This window comes from Stegastes partitus, unplaced genomic scaffold (assembly GCF_000690725.1).
Source record: "Stegastes partitus isolate 25-593 unplaced genomic scaffold, Stegastes_partitus-1.0.2 Scaffold33, whole genome shotgun sequence".
Classification (NCBI taxonomy): domain Eukaryota; kingdom Metazoa; phylum Chordata; class Actinopteri; family Pomacentridae; genus Stegastes; species Stegastes partitus.
In genome coordinates, this window is record NW_007577764.1 from 524,053 (window position 1) to 536,228 (window position 12,176).

Here is a 12,176-nt window from a genome sequence, read left to right on the forward strand (position 1 = left end):
TGAGTGTGTGTGTGTGTGTGTGTTTTTAGGTACATTCAGTCAGAAGGCAGATAAAACACCCTCCACTGTGTAGCTTTCATGTGTCCATTTATTTCGTCTTATTCACCTTCGTTCCATCTTTTGAGCACACACACACACACACACACTCCCTCATTATCATGTCAGACCCCTGTCAGACAGCTCACCACCCCGCCACCGAACGAGAGCAACGAGAATGGACCACTTAAAAGCCTGGAGACCTTTATGTCTCTCTCTCTTTTTCTTTTTAAAATACATTCAGCACAAAAAAAAGGCTCATTTCCACAGCTGGTTGTCTCACAGTTAACATTTTCTTATGCTTCCCCTATAGAGCATTTGCCTGCCTTTTCCATTTCAACTAATAGCCAAAGGGGGAGAAACGTGGAGGAGTCGAGCCCGTGGTCCATCTCTGTCGTCTCTCCTCCCTAAATGAAAAGAGACTCTCGCTGGGGTCATGTCTGGTCTGCTCCCCGGAGACCAGGCTGGGCCCAGTCTGTAGGGCATGTCTGGGTCCTGCTTCTCACACACACACACACACACTCACACAAATCCTGGTCTCTATAGCAACCACAGCCAACCACGGCCGCCCGACTTGGCCTGCTGCAGTCCACGGAGCAGACCGAAAGGGGCCCCGAGGCCTCCGGCAGCACAGATGCACATAAGTAATGTGATTATATAAATATGTCAGCCCTGTCACCTTTCACTTCATTAGGCCGGACGCTCTCACACGGCTCCACTGGTCACGGTGGGCTGGAGGATGCTTCTCATCTGATGCACACTTCCAAATCGTGTTATTTATCAGGAGCTTTTTTTTTTTTCCTGGAAATGTTCCTTAAACCCCGCTGACATGTCGAGGTTGTTAACTGGTGCACTTCTCAGTGGCTTTGTGATTGTTGATATCCTCCAATGAAGCACGTGACCGCTGCATAAAAACACACAGAGGTGGACGTCTCAGCGACTAAATTGGAGGAAACATTTGTGAATTCTGATTGGACGTGCAAGTCATATGATATAAATCATGTCAGCTTTTCAGACAAGGAGCCTCTGCAGTGTCGTTCTGGTGAAAGGTCACGTTCCTCGACTGAATGTTCTGATAATGTCACAAAGCTTAAAAGAAAAAAAACACATCTGAATGATTATAAACTGCTGTACTAAACGGAAATTGTAATCTTTTAAAAATATTGTCCAGTAAATATAACACTTCCTGCTGCAGCCACAGATTTCTTCCCAGACTGCAGCAGGGCATCAGGTTCATAGTAATTACCAGTGATTAAAGCATGATCTTCTCAGGAGGTTGGGGTCAGAGATCAGGACCCAGCGCAGCGGCGAGACACCCCATTGTCATGCATGATGTCCTTTGTCAATTGGAGCACCAGTTCTTAAAAGGAAATGTTTTATCTGCGATATCTCCCACGCTCCTTGACGGAAGGCACAATTAAGCGAAAAACATTAAAATGCCATGAAAAAAACAAAAAAAAAGGGTATGTTTTAATTAAGTCGCACACACACACACAAACAAAATCAAAGCAATCTGGTTACAACAAAAACTGTGCACACCATGCATTCAGAAAAATCTAAAAAAAAGAAAATTTCAGCTTCACAGTAAAATGATTTCAGAGCATTCGATTCCAATATCTAAAAAAAAAAACCCACACACACTAAAAATCAAAAGAGAAATACAATAAAATGTACAGAATTACAGAATCTGTATCATTTCTGGGTAACAAAAATTAGAGGCAACGCATCATAAATAAATAAATAAAACACAGTGACGAGGACGGATTGAAAGAAGGCTTTGATTAATCTAACATGTACGTGGCTGAAAGACTATTTAAGAAAAAAAAAAGCAGAAACGAAAAGCTGATGGGACTAATTAAGACGCTGCAACTTATAACGTTGCTAATGAGTAGTGTTTGACGATAACAGCGAGAACAGAAATGTGTTTGGAGTGTTCATTCTAACAGAGTCTACTTGTTCTAAATACGCATGAACAGGGAGGAAGGAGATTTTAAAACTGACTCAAAATTCCTGAGCTCCCAGGCACTTCGGATTAAAAATAAAAAAAAGCAGAAGCTCGTCGGCGTTTGGCTTTCAGATACTAACACACAGCCACAGCTACAGTCATTCTCCATCAACCGTGGTTCACTCAATAAGAGCTCGACTAGGTCGTTGCAGAAAAAAGAAAAGAAAAAAAACAGCAGAAAGACAACAAAAAAAAACATTTAGCACTCTTGAATCGGTTCTTTCAGGGCCTCAAAAGGCCCCTCACAAAAATACATTGTCGTACTACTCAGGCTCAAGTCCGAATACCCACCCTGGTACCATTAAATATCTCAAATGCAGCATTTAACAGTGTTCTGCCGAGGACGATTCAGGGAACACTGGCATAGATACACGTGGAAAAAATGTTCTGCTAAAGTAGCTGGAAGATGACACTGGGGCCTGTATCACAAAGAGAGACTTGGGGGATGTCTTTGGGCTTAACTCGGGTTTTATGACTCACTTTTAGCCTGGGTAAGTTACCATAGCAACATAAGATGTAGGGCTAACCAGCGCCAAGCAGGGTCAGTTTCAGGGGATCACATCTAAACATAGTGACGAATCAAAAAACTGGATAGTTATATTTCTGTAGGATGCTGACATGTTCATGAGCTCACAATAAAGAGAAAGATTTCATATAAAGGTAAAATCATATCGATTACTTTGACAGATAAAAAGGTTTCTAGTCTGTGATTAGAGCTACTAATCCGTTTGTTGTCAACTGATGATCAATTAATCAGTTTAAATATTTCTTTTTACGAAAAAAGTCACAGTCTGCAGAATTTTAAATGAGCAAATTATCTGTATTTCTTTTAGTTTTCTGTGGCAGCAAACTGAACGTCTTTGAGGTTGTGGACAAAACAATCATCTGAGGATATTATCTTGGGTTTTGGGAAACACTGATCAACACTGTTACCATTTTCTGACATTTGAGAGGGAAAAAACTAATCAATGAATCGAGAAAATAATCAACAGATCACTCAACAATAAAAATAATCCTTAGTTGCAGCCTGACTGTGTCTCAAACAAGCCTTAATAAACGTGTTACCACCCAATGAATGGAAGTTATTGCTGCATATTAACTGAGCACATCGTTGCAATCACTGTTTATCAGCAAATAAGTAAAGTATACGCTAAGCAAATGATAAATGCAGCATACTTTTTGGTCAGATAGACATAATTCTGCATTTTTTCCATTTCATTTTCATCTTTGTTATCTATCTTTACCATTTTGATATTTTCTTCAAAATGAGACAAACAAGGAACAAAAGGTCACTTTTCTGGACTCCTGAACATGTTGAAAACGCCTGATTTAAAAAACAGCCTACATTATAACTCCTACACTCATCCTTGCCTTCTCCTATTTTTACAGCTTCTTATTTAACCGTCTAATTTTGCTGTGGGTGTCATTATGTCATATTACATTTTGCAGCCGCAGTTGCTTTGATGATCAAAGTGAACGTGCTTGGATCCTGCTTGGAACCCAGGTTTAAAGGTAGTCGGTGATACTAATCATTTACAGTTTTTGCGAAATTTAGAGAATACACAGTGTCCTGAGAGTCGGTCAGTTGTCGGCTGTGTGTGTGTGCACTGGAAAAAAATGATCCGGTGTTTGTACACAGCCGTGGTTCTATAAACGGGGAACAAAACAAGTGGCTCGGAATGAACAGCATTCTAACATGTCCTGTTTAAGTTTGTGTGTGCTCGTGTTAGTGCACAGGAAAGGGGACAGTAAATGTAGCACATGCTAACTAAACATACTGACTAGCTAATTATCAACTATGTTTCTCTAGAATCGTCGACTTCACCTTTAACTGAGGCAAAACCAGTTTTAGGATACAGGTTAATCAAAGATTGCCGGTCAAAAGAAAGTAGGCTAAACTAAGTTGAAGTTGCTTTGTGATACAGGCCCCAGTTCCTTCTTTATATTTGTGTTATTGACGCCAGTAGCCTCAACAAGTCGACAACGAGGCAGCAGACTGTGTCCAACCTTGATCAGAAATCCTGCTGCAGCCAGAAACCTGTCTGTAGTTGTGTTCTAATGAAACATCCCTGTCGCTGTCTGCAGGCATCCTTTGCAGCAGCGTAATGTTAGCGGAGAGCTGGAGTTGCATTGCATGTAGAGAAGAGCAGCTCTCTGATTTCCTCAGTTAGTTCTGCATGAGGTACTGGTGGAAGTAGATGCCGAACAGAGAGCTGATGACCTGGCAGGCAGCCACCCACCAGGTGAGGAAGGCGAAGAAACCTCGGAAGAAAAGGGGAGTGAGGACGGAGCGGAGCGCCGTGAAGGTCTCCGACAGGCGAGCTACTGTGGCCTGGATGTCCTCCTCCATGTCCTCCATCCCCTCCTCGTCTTCATCGAGACCACCGGGCAGGACGGGAGCTGCTGTGGGCAGCACCAGAGCTGGTGTCACCCCGGGGGTGTCCTCAATGCTGTTATCCCAGGAGAAGTTCCCTGCAAGAAACCAGTTCTTGTTAGGTTTCTTTAAAACTTGTATTAGATTAAGTTTTTCCTCTCGTATGTATCCATCCAGTAAATACATCGCTACGGCCAGCAGTTAAGTTGAACTCAGATTACGAGAGTTTCAGGTCGATTTATCCTCGTTCCCACTCTCTCCATCATCGGAAAAGAAACGCGGTCTGAGAACTTGATTTAATCTGATGTTCAGTCCAGATCATTCAATAACGTGAAGCGTTTACAGATCAATTCTTATCAAGACCTCTCTGATTAACATCAAACATATCTGATATTTACAAGCTAAAATAAGGATGTTTAAGAATTATCGCGCTATCGCCTGGAGCAATGGATACTGTTGCCAAGCAACGCTAAATGTTCCAGGCCTCAAGGTCAACTTTAGCTACAAATATTTAAGCTACAACTCAAATCTAACCTCTGTGTTGACCTCATCCTCCCAACCATTTGCTGATCAGACTTGCTTTGCCTTTTGCTTTAGTTTGTTCTCACTGTTCTACTGACATTACAACAAGCTGTTGCACAAACTTCTTAATTTTCTGTTTTTTGTTCTTAATCTTCCACAATAATCTTAAAAGCATCCTGTGAGATGTGAGATGAGGTGTGAAATTTTTTCCCAAAATTTTTTCTTCAAACCTTTCTATGTGAGAACTGCTCAGGCTTTAAGAACTTAAATGGCTGCTTAAGACCCACCTCTTATCATAGAGCCTGACACTTTGGCTTCATTTGACTTTGACTTCCTATGTGTGTAATGCAACACCATTTCAAAGTCTTTGTTTGTCCGATCTGAGCTACTGTAGAAACATGGTGGGCTTAATGGAAGATAGACATAAGACTCATTCCAAAATAACAAAAGCACAACCACTACTAGTTTGAAAGCTTATAGCTTTTGCAAATTTTCAACTCTTGTCATTGGCCGACATTACTAATTACAGCAATTGAGAGTCTCTGATGGAGAAAATAAAGTTTGTCCAAATGCATATCTATGATGTGGTGTCAGACTTTAAATCTAACTCTTGGCAAGAAAGAAAACAGACATATTTCCCAAAATGTCAATGTATTACTTAAAGTCTACATTCGGATGTTTTGAAAAAAAAATAATTCAAAAATCAAGATCAAACGTGAACTTTATTATTAAATGCTGTGGTTCTGATGATGACAGTGAGGGCATTTTACTTACCCAGTGCTTTGAGTGCCAGTGTAGAGAAGAGGATGAGCAGAATCGGGACCAGATACTGAAGAGTAACGACTGTCAGGTAGCAGAACACACGTGTGACCTGAAAAAGAGAAACACAACTGACTGTCTATAAAACTTAAATGACAACTCTCCTCTTCATTGTTCAAAGTTCTCTGTTTAGCTGCGTACGATTCAACCAGAAGATGAATTAAATCACAGCATGAGATGTGAAACTGTCTGACCTTCCTCTGGATGTCGATGGCAGCGATACGTCCTGCCTCCCTCTTCATCTGCTCCACCCACTTCTGAGCCAGGTTCAGGTAGGCCTGCAGGTGGTAGCGGGTCAGCAGCAGCCGCAGAACGCACAGAACCACGATGATCCACAGACGCATGCTGTCGAACGCTGCGCTGGACACTCTGCAAGAATAAGAGCGAGCGAGAGATCAGCAGCTAACCAGGTGGCCAGTCTCTTCTATTTCTTAATTGTTGTTTCTATCTTAGAATTGAAGCTACTTGTAGTGGATACAATTGCAAACATGTTTGTGCACTCACAGGGTGACCGAAGTCTTTCCCAGAGGTGCATTGGCCAGGAAGTCTCTTGCAATAGGTTTCACCCACAGAATCAACACAATAACTGGAGACAGGAAACTCATGTGCAGCAAAATCCTGTTGGGGAAACATTAGGGACACAGTGGAGAGAGATAAGCATGCTGTTGACATTAGAGAAGAAGAAGTGTGTCTTGTTTTTCCTGTAATGGTTCCTACTGGATGAGTGGGCGATCTGAGTTCATCTGCACAGCGTCTAGATGAGTCTGAGCCAGTCGCAGGCCGGGGAAAGCAAGGAGAGCACCGATGTAAGCACAGACAGCGGCCAGACCGAGCTTCACCGTCAGCTTCGTCACTGGGATTCTGAAATCAAAACAACAAGCAGGATTTGAGCGATTAGCGTGCATGTTGTCCAAGTGCAGTAGAGTCTGGCTCTTGCATTGTCTTAAATAAAAGCAGCGTCCCTTAATGCAAGAAGAAATGTCAACCACTTTAAAAATAACTAATCAGTATTTCAGTTAGAAGCTGTCGGACAGACACTTACGACCAGTCGGCGTAGCCCTGCTGCTTGGCAAAGATTTCCAAGTTGTCGAAGAGACTTGCAAAGCCAGGCTCTAGGCCAAACTCCAGGTAGTCCTCTCTGACCACCAGCACCAGCATGGCCACGAGCAGAGACAGAAAACCAAAGGCGAGGCACACCGAGCGCTCGCCGCCCTCTTCAGAGCGGAAGTAGTGGCTCATCAGAGTGTAAAGGGTCCGTCTGAGGGCTGTGGGTTAAGTGAAAGCAACTCCTCCCGTCCGAGGCGCGCCATACATTTTAGCAAGGACACTTCAGCTTTAATTTATCAACTAATTTTCATATATCAGGTTATAATTTCATATAACTTCTGACTGCTTGCATACATTCTGATCATAAGCTATTGCAATGTTGTAATTGTGATGAGATCTTTCATCACCTCCGCTGTTTGATCATGCAAAAAGTTAAAGCTTTAGAATGAGATAATTAGGTTTTATAAGGTCAGTCTGTACGGCACATGCTTGCAAACTTTGCTGTTGGACGTTAAGTTACTTCACAGTTGAAGGATACAGACCGAACAGCACGGTTAAGACACACCAGATGGCTCCGATATTGACCTCTTTGCTGGCATCTACCACGTTGTAGTAACACTCGGTGAACAGGAAGACGCCCATTGCGTACACGGCAAAATCTATAAGCCACTGGTACTCCAGGAAAAACCGCAGCACTGAAAGAGAAAATAGAAAGACTCTGAATTCATAAGCAGATACTTTTACTACTACTGGAGTGTTTCCAAGCAGAGAAATATATTGAAAAAATACTGTACATATTTTGTGGGGTCGACAGCTGACCTTAGAGCAGTATTTGTACTTGTAAAACGTGACTGTGATGTAGATAAAGGCGTGTTTGTTTTACCCAGAGCGTCCATTACGTTGACTGGAGCTTTCTCTAGGTGAAGGTCAATGTCTTTGGGCACAGTCAGAGGCTTGTTCTCGCCATTCTGTCTCCTACAAACAAACACAAAAGGACCGCATTGAGAGAAAGAAATCAGGTATACATGAACAACCACACTAACATGGTTGTGACTGTGGTTTTTGCTCATGAGTTAAGTTAGAATAGATATTATATATTACAGTGCAGGTACATTGGAATTCTTTGTCCATAGAACAAAAGGTAAAGAATAAAAGTGAGAGCAGCAGCAAAAAAAAACCCCATCAAATATACATTATAAGAAGAAAGTAAGTACACATTATAAAAAAAGCACTTTGTATAAAACAAATATGAGAATAAATACCCTGAGAAGCTATTGCTTATATTATGTAGTGAACAGAAGTAATATTGCACATGTTGGTTTGTAAATACAAGTGAAATTAGAATAGAAGAGACTTTTTTTTATTTATTTACACGCCACAGCAGGATCCAAAAAGTATAGAAAAGAAAGTACAAGGAAATAACAATAATTAAGTAATGAAATAAGTACGTACGAAAGATGACAAAAAATATACTATTGAATGAAAAAATATACAATATTTACACTTAAAACTATTTTATCATAGAAATGCTGCACATAAATTTGCACATAAATTGGGACATTATGTTTGAGGAGTTGGCAACGGGAGGAGATGGTCTGTCAGATAAGCTGAGAACTTGCGAGAGAAACTACAAATCTATCCTATCATTGTGCAAAGATTAAAAGATTTAAAGAAACCTCCCACCTGTCTCTTCTGTTTTGTTTGGGCATCTGCTTTCCAGCCAGTGCACACAGTTCTCCCTCTGAAGGGTGTTTGAATCGGAACAAACTAGAAAGAAAAACGGACGCATGAATATGAACAGTGCACAGAACAGCAATGTAGGAGCTGATTGTAAGGGTGACCATACCTGCCGTTGCAGAGGAGCCAGCGTGCGAAGGAGCAATGTGGAGCCATCCTCTGCATTATGCTGGCAGCCAGCAAGCTGACCACCAGCTGAACCCCCATCAGCGCCTGTCAGACAGAAGAAACACACTCATGATCAACTCTGAACACTTCACCTTGCACAGGAGAGCAGGATGTGTGAGTAGGTTGTTCAGCAGAAAGTGTAAGCGCCAAAAGACGCAAGAAAGTTTCAATAAAATGTAGTTTTCGCAACATCACAATTAAGCTCACAAGCTGTGGTAGAAGCTAAATCACACACCGTGCTGAAAAAAGCTAACAGCAGCAAAAGATGAAGTCCAGCAACTTTTAACACACGATGTGTTGAAAGCTCCTGCAAAATGAATGAAACTTAGCAAATGGCTAGAGTGCTAAATTTAGCTAAACTCCACCACCTGTCAGCGCTGCAGCAAGCGTTAGCTAGCTAGTTACCGTTAGCAACCTAGCTCTCTCAGTCCCCAGTAACGAGCAAAATGAGCTCGCTGGAAAGACACACACAGCACAGTGTTCGCAATTAGGTGTGTTTGTGCGAAAGTGTGAGTAAAGTTACCATTTCTTCTCGCAAAAGATGCGGTTAAAACCTGACGAGCTGCCGGAGCTTCTTCTTCTTCACATGCAGGAAAGTCTTGACAGCTGAACCAAATGACATGTGAAGCAGCTGAATGTCCCGGATGTAGTCGTGGAGCGAAGAGGTGCCTTCAGGTGCTCTTCGAAAGCTCCGGAAATCTCAGCGCTCATAATAGTCGCCGCTGCTTTGCATGAGTGTCGATCTAATTTGAACATCTTGGGTGACACATTAAGTGGGGATCCTGGCGTCTTACCCTAGGTGATTTGAAGCATCAAATGCTGTCTATATTTATAGTGGAAATGTCTTTATTCATGTAAAGGAAAACACACAATGCGGGATTTAATTCAAAATATAATAAAACATATTGCAGCAAGGCTCTCAGGTATTTTGTATTGCTTTCAGTTGTTTATTTTCCTGTAGGTCAGCTTTGTCATTTGATATCACCCTTGCTTTTTAAATACACACACAAATGTTACTCCTCTACAGTAAAGAAATAGCTGCGATGAAGTAAAATTCTAACAGCCACGAATAGTACACTGAACAGTATCTGTAAAAATCAATGTCATTGGTGTTATCCAGCTGCAAGTATTTCAGGTTATTCTGACTTTTGCCCTGGGCATCCACATTTACCACCATATGAAACCACACACTGGATGCCATTTCTGGCACAGCGAAGGAGACAGAAAGGAGGGTTAGGGTAAAATGTTCTGCCTGTGATTCATATCTTTGTTGTTGTAACATTAAGGGACCAAAAAAAAGCTATTTTATTTACTATATATTTTTTAAACTAATCGGCCGATTAATTGATTATCAGGATTTTTTTTTTTGCCAAATATCGGCTTTGGCCTCAAAAAATCCATATTGGTTGAACCCTACACTAAACCTGTGTAGAGGTTCTTACTTTTGTGCAGAAGCTGGTTAAAAAGAATCCTTGAGTCTGATCAAAGTGTTGCTGGTTTGGAGAGTCCCGTGAAAAATACAACAGGAACAAAACAGTTGATGGTTTATACTGTTACTGATATTGTGGTGGTCTGTGCTACACTAAACCTGTGTAGAGGGTCTTACGTTTCTGCAGATGCTAGTTGCGAAGAAGCCTTGAGTCGTCTCAAAGTGTTGCTCTCGTCTCGTGCAGGTTGATAGCTGTGAGAGTTTTGTCTCGGTGACCAGAATTTGTCCCCTCAGAGGTTCCACTACATGACATCTTTGTGAAATCATGCTGCTAATGTTCTGGATTCTTGTGGCTGGCCAACTTCATCAGAGGCACACTTAGAACGTTACACAGTAGCCGTGTCTCAATACTCAAGTACACAAGTCCAACTTAACTTTCCAGAAAGTAACTGAAAAAACTCTGACAAGTGTTGATGTTACACGCTATGATTTACTGTTCTGCCTTCTTATGTGTCTTTTGTCTGGCACCTGTCCATGTGAATGATAAATGAATTCCTTTCAATTAATCTATAAAACCCACGGGCCATAGCATTTTGTTACATCTATAAAACAAGACGAGGGGTCAAAGCAGGCCTGCAGCAGGACAAGATACCACCTATAAAATAAACTGTAACATTTGCAGAGGAGCCAAAGCAGGGCCTCTGTTGGCCCACATACAATCTAAAAAATATATATGCTGTGAAACCAAAGTGGACTCTCTGTAGGCCCAGATACCACTACTAAGATAAGCTGAGGGGCCAAAGTGGGCCTTCTGCTGGTCCACATGCTATCTGTATAATAAAGTGGTCCTGAATGGAACCCATGGATTGTTTGGTAGGAAAGACCTGTCGAAAAAATGTATTCCTATCTGTCTCCTTTTGCACTATGGCTGCCACAAATAATTTAAACATTGTTTTATTTTGTTATATTTCATTTTATTTGTATATAAGTGTCCTTTGTTCTAATTGGGATAATGAAGGAAAAACAATAACACTACTGAAAACCTAAATCACTGTGAATTTGATAATATAAAAGCAAATATCGACATTATTAATGTGTTAGTAAAATAAAATAATTTATTTGGTAGTAACGGAAGCTGTTATTGTTATTGTTTATATTTAAATTTTCAAACCGGAAACGGAAATTGAACTTTGACACCGGCGCCAATTCTGCTGCGTTCGAGTGGCGCTAAACTAAAACTAAACCACCGACCTGCTGGCCAGAAACGGACTTTTCTTGTCAGAGTAAACATGTTAACAGAAATGCAATAGGTCTGAGTGAGTAAAAGTGTTTTTAAAGGTTCGTCTGGGTTTGTAATAAAAGTACGTTAGTGGTACGTTAAATTTGCTTGATGGTAGATAAAAAAAAACAAACAAACGTAGCGGTTATTTTAACTAACGCTGACTTTTTCTGTAGTTTTATGTCACCTTGGATAAAGACATATTTTTTGAATTTGAGTTTTGTCAGTGTAACAGGGTTTTTGTTGTTGTTGTTGTTGTTGTTGTTGTTTAGCATTAGCTAGCTAGCTGGACCCAAAATTTGCTAAGGAAATGTGCTGCTGTAATTGCTGTTGAAAGTCAGTGAAGACTTTGGTGGTGGAGAAAAAGTTGTTGGCCTTTGTGGGGTATAGACATGGATAGATATTTCAGCTTTGAAGTGGAGAAAGAGGGAACAATTTGCAGAAAATGGCACAAATTGTAATGTAACTATGTGGTAAGTGTGCTACCTGCTGAGCCACTTTGGAGGCCCAGTTGTTTTTTTTTCTTCTTGTTTTTAAGTGTAAACTCAGCCATTTGGTAGTAATTTTCAACCTGTGCTTTTAAAAGTATGAAAGAGTTGACAGTTGGGATGACTTTTTGCCTTTCACTTAGAAGGATGTACTGCACTGTGTCCACCAGTGGATGTGCTGGACAGTAAGTCTCATCAGCCTCTTTGGTGTCCCATGAGTCGACTCTTCTGATCAAATTCCAGTCATGGATGAAAAGTGGTAAGCTGATGTA

General features: G+C 41.1%; 1 protein-coding gene across 1 annotated transcript; it reads right to left on the minus strand.

Moving 5' to 3' along the window:
• Positions 1-1,473: 1,473 nt before the first annotated feature.
• tmem161a (transmembrane protein 161A) lies at positions 1,474-9,314 on the minus strand. The gene is made up of 11 exons (XM_008300276.1): positions 9,232-9,314; positions 8,650-8,753; positions 8,487-8,570; positions 7,687-7,778; positions 7,342-7,498; positions 6,799-7,014; positions 6,474-6,617; positions 6,261-6,374; positions 5,951-6,125; positions 5,712-5,808; positions 1,474-4,513 (listed from the first exon to the last, which is right to left on the minus strand). The coding sequence occupies exons 1-11, from the start codon at positions 9,232-9,234 to the stop codon at positions 4,209-4,211; spliced, it is 1,491 nt and encodes a 496-aa protein (XP_008298498.1). The 5' UTR covers positions 9,235-9,314; the 3' UTR covers positions 1,474-4,208.
• Between the last annotated feature and the right edge of the window lie 2,862 nt (positions 9,315-12,176).

Excerpts from the sequence above, each read along its gene's own strand:
- tmem161a (XM_008300276.1), bottom strand. Across the intron at positions 6,618-6,798 it reads CAGGGCTACGCCGACTGGTC|AATCCCAGTGACGAAGCTGA; the intron begins GTAAGTGTCTGT and ends TTTTGATTTCAG. Across the intron at positions 4,514-5,711 it reads ACTGGCACTCAAAGCACTGG|GGAACTTCTCCTGGGATAAC; the intron begins GTAAGTAAAATG and ends GGTTTCTTGCAG.